The 8,307-nt window shown below is 44.4% G+C and overlaps 1 protein-coding gene across 1 annotated transcript; it reads right to left on the reverse strand.

Annotated features, from left to right (window-relative positions):
* Positions 1-1,907: 1,907 nt before the first annotated feature.
* Positions 1,908-2,290, reverse strand: LOC133253373 (metallothionein-1A-like). Its single transcript, XM_061427022.1, has one exon. The coding sequence runs from the start codon at positions 2,285-2,287 to the stop codon at positions 2,021-2,023; it is 267 nt and encodes an 88-aa protein (XP_061283006.1). The 5' UTR covers positions 2,288-2,290; the 3' UTR covers positions 1,908-2,020.
* Positions 2,291-8,307: the final 6,017 nt, after the last annotated feature.

Genomic DNA, 8,307 nt, shown 5'->3' on the forward strand with positions numbered 1-8,307 from the left:
TTCTAATCAGTCTTTCAACTACTCAAAAGAATCTGTGTTTAGACAGTTTAGAACATCTCCTGCCTCTCACATTTGGGAGGCTCTGAACAATCACGTGTGGCCGGGAAAAACCTATTCAGGCAGGCTAGAGGATTTCCAAAGGAGTTTGTAGGTTAAACACTGTCACACCCAGGAATTATTAACTGGAGCTGTAAGCTAACTCTTTTTCAGAGAGAGGTAGTGGGGGACAGCCCCCCGTAAAGTCAGAGGTGTAGGTGAAAGCACAAAGCAGAAAGTAGGCAGACTCTGGTTTTGGGGGTAGATGCTCGAGAATTTCCAGGGGGACTCCTGAAGCTCGATCCCGCGCCTTTGCGTATGCCGAGCCTCCTTCCTCATGACCTTTGTCATGGGCGGAGTTCCTCACTGGCTCCCAGCAGTGATAGAATTCCAGTTGAGCTATTCCAGATCCTGAAAGATGATTCTGTGGAAAGTGCTGCACTCAATATGCAATATGCAATATGCACTCAATATGCAATATGAAGGCTCCCGGCATAATAGGAATGAATCTGAGTCAGTTCTAGTGAACCCTGTTATACAGAATGAAGTAAGGAAGAGAAAAACAAATACTGTGTATTAACACACACACACACACACACACACACACATATATATATATATATTTTTTTTTTTAGAAAAATGGTACAGATGAACCTGTCTGCAGGGCAGGAATAGAGACTCAGATATAGAGAAGAGACTTAGGGACACAGTGGGGGAGGGAGCGGGTGGGACGGACTGAGAGGAGCACTGACATATATACGCTGCTGCTGCTAAGTCGATTCAGTCGTGTCCGACTCTGTGCGACCCCATAGACGGCAGCCCACCAGGCGCCCCGGTCCCTGGGATTCTCCAGGCAAGAACACTGGAGTGGGTTTCCATTTCCTTCTCCAATATATATACACTACCATCTGTGAAATAGCTAGCTAGTGGGAAGCTGCTGTATAGTTCAGGGGGCTTAGCCTGGTGCTCTGTGATGACCTAGAGGGGTGGGGTGGGGAGGGAGATTCAAGACGGAAGCTCATATGTCTATCTACAGCTCATTCATATGGATGTATCGCAGAAACCAACACAAAGTTGTAAAGCAATTATCCTCCAGTTGAAAATGAATACATTTTTAGAAAGTATATAATAGGGACTTCCCTGGTGGACCAGGGGTTAAGAATCCGCCTTCAACACAGGGGACAAGGGTTCAGTCCCTGGTCAGGGAACTAAAATCCTACATGCCATGGGGTAATTAACCCCGTGTTCTACAACCACTCAGTCTGCGTGCCTCAGCTACAAAGAAGCCTGTGCACTGCATCTAAGACCTAATGCAGCCAAATACATAAGTATTTACCAAAGTATATAGTAATGTAGAAATCACCTGATCCTATCCACTCTGAGACAACCATCTTTATGTATCAGCTGGATCTATAATCTATATATCTCTCTACATAAATATCTGAAAAATATGTATTACAAATATAAAATAATGGGATGATGTTAGGAATACTGATAACAGACCATTTCCTTGGACTATGCTAAATGTAATGATAGGTGAATATGCAGGGCATTACAGGAGCCCAGAACTGGAAGTGGGATCATGGGTGTGTGCATGCTCAGTTGTGTCCGACTCTTTGTGACCTGGTGGACTGTAGTCTACCAGGCTCCTCTGTTCTTGGGATTCTCCAGGCAAGAACACTGGAGTGGGTTGCCATCTCCTTCTCCAGGGGATCTTCCTGATCCAGGGATTGAACCCAGGTCTCTTTCATCTCCTCCATTGGCAGGTGGACTCTTTACCTGGGAAGCAGGAAAAGCTTTCTTGGAGGAGGTCCTGAAAAGATTTTGCATCCATTTCTTTTTTTTTTTTTTTAAGTCAACAACTTTACTAGAAATGTCTCATAGAAAAAGGTAATGTAGCAGCAGGTCAGATTGTATGAAAAAATAATATATATAAATTTGTCATGGTTGCTCTATTGACAACTAGGGCAGGTTCTCCCCGACATCAGGCGCAGCAGCTGCACTTGTCCGAGGCCCCTTTGCAGACACAGCCCTGGGCACATGTGGCAGAGCCCACAGGGCAGCAGGAGCAGCAGCTCTTCTTGCAGGAGGGACATCTGCAGGTCTTTCGGGTGCCGGAGCCAGCACAGCTGCAGGAGCCGCCAGTGGGGCAGGAGCAGTTCAGGTCCATTTGGAGGAAAAGCGAGGTCCTAGGTCCAGAACAAGTGGCAAGCAGATCCACTGGTCCGGTGGGAGGCGTCTCTGTATCCATTTCTGTCCCTCTTCCCTACAGGCCTAGTTCTTCCAACCTAGATTTCCTGATTTCCTCACTGCTCTATCTTACTGTCTCCACTTGGAAAAATAAACTTGCCTCTTCCCACTCAAATCGAAGAGCAACTGTATTGTTTCAAACAATGAATAAAGAGGAATATAATGAAAACCCACAAGCCTATTATCCACTTGATCAAATCTTAATATTAAGCTATCTTTGCTGAAGAATTCTCTAAAAGAAAGTACATATCACAGATAAAACGGAAGCCTGCTGTCTATCCTTCTTGGATCTTTTCCTTTCCCTCCCTCTCTCCCCAGAGGGGATCATACTCATGAATTTAGCCTTTATCATTTTCATTCATGTTTTTATGTATTTTCCACATATGCTATGTATTCATAAAAATTATAAAGTGTTGTTTTGGCCATTTGAAAAGTTTATATAAATGGTATCTTGTTGTAAATGTCCCACTGCTTCTTGGTTCTCTTGCTCAAAACTGTTTCTGGGATTTATTCAAGGTTGATAGATGTAGCTCTGGTGCTTCCATTTTTAAGTGCCATATGGTGTCACATTGTCTGAGTATCACACAATTTATTCATTCTACAGATGGGCATTGGCTTTTTTTCATTTGGGGGGACTTTTCCTTCTATTCCATACAATCAACTTTCTTATGCGTGTCCTTTTAGGCAAATATATATGGACTCATTTATAGATTTCCTTAAGTGGCTCAGCAGTAAATAATCTGCCTGCAATGCCGGAAATGCTTGGGAGATGCGGGTTCAATCCCTCGGTCTGGAAGATGCCCTGGAGAAGGAAACGTCAACCCACTCCAGTATTCTTGCCAGGAAAATCCCATAGACAGAGGAGCCTGGTGGGCTACAGTCCATGGGGTTGCAAAGAGTTTGACACAACTCAGCGACTAAACAGCAAGTGCAGCATACGCCGCTTCTAGTTTCTCATCATCTTTTTTTAAAAATAGATGCTTATTTCTTACTAGTGTAAAGTCCAATCATTGGGAAGGGGGTGTGAGTTCTTTTTCCAGGGATGTGGGCTAAAAAGCAGCTCTTTTAAAAAAAATTTATTTTTCATTGAAGGATAATTTCTTTACAATGTTGGTTTGATTTTTGTCATACATCAGGATGAATCAGCCATAGGTATACATATGTCCCTTCCTTCTTGAACCTCCATCCCACCTCCCACCCTTTCACACCCCTCTAGGTTGTTGAGTTTGAGCTCCAGTTTGAGTTCCCTGAGTCATTTCCATTGCAAATGGACAAATTTCCATTGGCTGTCTGTATACATATGGTAGTGTATATGCTTGGAGAAGGCACTGGCACCCCACTCCAGTACTCTTGCCTGGAAATTCCCATGGGTGGAGGACCCTGGTGGGCTGTAGTCCATGGGGTCACAAAGAGTCAGACATGACTGAGCGACTTCACTTTCACTTTTTACTTTCATACATTGGAGAAGGAAACGGCAACCCACTCCAGTGTTCTTGCCTGGAGAATCCCAGGGATGGGGGAGCCTGGTGGGCTGCTGTCTGTGGGGTCGCACAGAGTCGGACTCGACTGAGGCGACTTAGCAGCAGTAGCAGTGTATATGCTTCCATGCTACTCTCTCCATTCATCTCACCCTGTCCTTCCTCCCCACTCTCTTTATCTATAAGTCTGTTCTCTCTGTATTTGCTGCCCTGCACGTAGGTTCATCAGCACCATCTTTCTAGATTCCATATGTATGCATTAATATATGATGTTTATTTTTCTCTTTCTGACTTACTTTATATAATAGGCTCTAGGTTCATCTACCTCATTAGAACTGACTCAAATGCATTTCTTCTTATGGCTGAGTAGTATTCCATTGTGTATATGCACCACAGCTTCTTTATCCCTTCATCTGTCAGTGGACATCCAGGTTGCTTCCATGTCCTAGGTATTGTAAATAGCATAAGAACAGCTCTTCTTTCATTACCCTAAGCTCTGGCATCCACCTGATAGGCAAAGAGAATGGAAGACAGACCAGAAGTGGTGCTCATTATTTGCACTCATTCCTTTGACCCCAAATCAGTTACACTTACACTGGACTGCAAAGGAGACTGGGATAGATAATCTGGCTGTGAGCTCAGACGTAAGAGGGAATAGCTTTTTGCTTTTTTTTTTTTTTTTTAATTTGCTTTACGCAGCATGCTGAGATCTCAGTTCCCAAACCAGGGATTGAACCTGTGCCCTCTTCAGTGGAAGTGCAGAATCTTAACCACTGGACTGCCAGGGAAATCCCTCTCTCTCTCCACCTTTGCCAAACTTTTCATCATCAGATTTTATGTATTTTGCCAATCTGATGGGTGTGAGTGCATCTCAACATTGTTTTGCTTAGTACTTTCCTCATTGATAGAGATATTGTGTGTCTTTTCACATGTCTGTTGGCTACCTGCGTTTTGCTCTGTTGAGAACTGCCCTTAATGTCCCTTCCCATTTTTCCTGTTGGATGCTATCAGCACCTTCCCTTTGAGAAAGAGAGGAGTAGCCCCTTACAGCCAGGAGCTTGCCTGGTACCATCAGCAAGGCCTGGTGTTCCCCAGTGGAACATACACATTTCATACAATATCAAGCTTCAGACAGGGCACAGTCTGGGACCGAGCTGGACTGAGATGAAAACAACAGCACTCCATCGTCATGTGTGATCACAGCCATACATGAGCACTGTTTGAACCATAAACATCAAGCACCCTTGTGGCCAGTAGAATTCTAAGCTGCCTTAGCCCCCAAGATTCCTGGCCCCTGGTATATACACACCGTCCCCCCAGTTATTCAAAAAACATGGATCTAGGTACTATTGTAAAGGGATTTTGCAAATGTGCTTGCAGGGACTTCCCTGGCAGTCCAGTGGTTAAACTCAGTGCTTCCACTGCAGAGGGCAGAGGTTCAGTCCCTCGTTGGGGAACTAAGATACCACATGCTGTGCAGCATGGTCTAAAAAAGCCCAAAAAGACTACAAATGTGATTACAGTCCCTAATCAGTTGATCTTAAGATAGATTACTTGTTGTTGTTCAGTCACCCAGCTGTGTCTGACTCTTTGTAACCCCATGGACTGCAGGATGCCAGACTTCCCTGTCCCTCAGTAGCCCTGATCTAATCTCAGGACTTTTAAAGCAGAGAGTTTTCTCTGACTGATTGTAGAAGAGGAAGTCAAGGCCTCTTCCCTTGCTGGCCTGGAGGAGAGCAAACAGGCATGTGAGGGACTGCCTCCGAGGACTTCATGTAGCAAGAAACACAGGGAGCCTTGGGGAGCAGAGATTCACCCCTGACCAGCAGCCAGAAGGACATGGGGACCTCAGTCCTACAGCTGCAAGGGAGTGAATCCTACCAACACTCAGAGGTCGTGGAGGAGCACTCTGTGCCCAAGCATAGCCCCACAGCCCTCCTCCAGGGAGCTCCGGAGCTGTCTTGTTTCTGACCTACAGAAACTGTGAGATAGTGGATTGGGATTGCTCATCACCACTAAGTCTGTGGTAATTTGTTACAAAGCAAAAGATGACTAATGCCCCACCTCCCAGCTCTATGACTGCCTGCTGCTTCATTGCCACTTACAGCTTAGACTCAGTCCAGTCTTCCTTCCTCCTGCATAAGATTTCTTAAGATGGCCAGTCATAGAACTGCCTCTGCTTCCCGACAGGGGAAGCCTTGCTTATACCTTCACCCAAATCACCTGACACAAACCCAAATCCTACCATGAGCCCTTTCTCATCACCCTCCTACTGGGACGCCCCATGGTTTTCCATGGTTATGGTCCCCCTCCCTGCAAGGTGTGAGAAACCCAATGTGTTCAACTACCATCCTTTGTTTCTGGTATCTTTTTTTTTTTTTGGCTGTGCTGCTGCATGGAGTTTTCTCCAGTTGCGATGAGCAGGGGCTACTAGTTGCGGTGTGCAGGCTTCTCATTGCGGTGGCTGCTCTTGTTGCTCTAGAATATGCAGGCTCAGTAGTTGTGGCATATGGGTTTAGTTGCTTCATGGCATCTGGAATCTTCCCGGATCAGGGATTGAAGCCATGTCCCCTGCACTGGATGGAGGATTCTTATCCACTGTGCCACCAGGGAAGTCCTGTTCCTGGTATTTTTGGTGGGAGGACACTGACACTCTGAACAAGATGGACACCTGTGCATTAGAACTAGCTTGGGCATCACTGGCCATGTTCTCTGACTGAGTCACCTATTTAGGGGAATCTTAATTTTTTCAGTATTCTTGCCTTGAGAACCCCATGAACAGTATGAAAAGGCAAAAAGATAGGACACTGAAAGGTGAACTCCCCAGGTCGGTAGGTGCCCAATATGCTACTGGAGATCAGTGGAGAAATAACTCCAGAAAGAATGAAGGGATGGAGCCAAAGCAAAAACAACACCCAGCTGTGGTTGTGACTGGTGATAGAAGCAAGGTCCAATGCTGTAAAGAGCAATACTGCATAGGAACCTGGAATGTCAGGTCCATAACTCAGGGCAAATTGGAAGTGGTCAAGCAGGAGATGGTAAAAGTGAATTGTTGACATTTTAGGAATCAGCGAACTAAAATGGACTGGAATAGGTGAATTTAACTCAGATGACCATTATATCTACTACTGCAGGCAAGAATCCCTTATAAGAAATGGAGTAGCCATCATGGTCAACAAAAGGATCCGAAATGCGGTACTTGGATGCAATCTCAAAAATGACAGAATGATCTCGGTTCATTTCCAAGGCAAACCATTCAATATCACAGTAATCCAAGTCTATGCCCTGACCAGTAATGCTGAAGAAGCTGAAGTTGAACAGTTCTATGAAGACCTACAAGACCTTCTAGAACTAACACCCCAAAAAGATGTCCTTTTTATTATAGGGGACTGGAATGCAAAAGTAGGAAGTCAAGAAACACCTGGAGTAACAGGCAAATTTGGCCTTGGAGTACAGAATGAAGCAGGGCAAAGGCTAATAGAATTTTGCCAAGAGAACACACTGGTCATAGCAACACCCTCTTCCAACAACACAATAGAAGACTCTACAAATGGACATCACCAGATGGTCAACACCGAAATCAGATTGATTATATTCTTTGCAGCCAAAGATGCAGAAGCTCTATACAGTCAGCAAAAACAAGACTAGGAGCTGACTGTGGCTCAGATCATGAACTCCTCATTGCCAAATTCAGACTTAAATTGAAGAAAGTAGGGAAAACCACTAGACCATTCAGATATGACCTAAATCAATTCCCTAATAATTATACAGTGGAAGTAAGAAATAGATTCAAGGGATTAGATCTGATAGACAGCATGTCTGATGAACTATGGATGGAGGTTCATGACATTGTACAGGAGACAGGGATCAAGACTATCCCCATGGAAAAGAAATGCAAAAAAGCAAAATGGCTGTCTGGGGAGGCCTTACAAATAGCTGTGAAAAGAAGAGAAGCGAAAAGCAAAGGAGATAAGGAAAGATATAAGCATCTGAATACAGAGTTCCAAAGAGTAGCAAGGAGAGATAAGAAAGCCTTCCTCAGTGATCAGTGCAAAGAAATAAAGGAAAAACAATAGAATGGGAAAGACTAGAGATCTCTTCAAGAAAATTAGAGATACCAAGGGAACATTTCATGCAAAGATGGACTCAATAAAGGACAGAAATGGTATGGACCTAACAGAAGCAGAAGATATTAAGAAGAGGTGACAAGAATACACAGAAGAACTGTACAAAAAAGATCTTCACGACCCAGATAATCATTATGGTGTGATCACTCACCTGGAACCAGACGTCCTGGAATGCAAAGTCAAGTGGGCCTTAGGAAGCATCACTAGTAGAGGTGATGGAATTCCAGTTGAGCTATTTCAAATCCTAAAAGATGATGCTGTGAAAGTGCTGCACTTAATATGCCAACAAATTTGCAAAACTCAGCAGTGGCCACAGGACTGGAAAAGGTCAGTTTTCATTCCAATCCCAAAGAAAGGCGATACCAAAGAATGCTCAAACTACTGCACAATTGCACTCATCTCACACGCTAGTAAAG

Source organism: Bos javanicus, chromosome 8 (genome assembly GCF_032452875.1).
Source record: "Bos javanicus breed banteng chromosome 8, ARS-OSU_banteng_1.0, whole genome shotgun sequence".
Classification (NCBI taxonomy): Eukaryota; Metazoa; Chordata; class Mammalia; order Artiodactyla; family Bovidae; genus Bos; species Bos javanicus.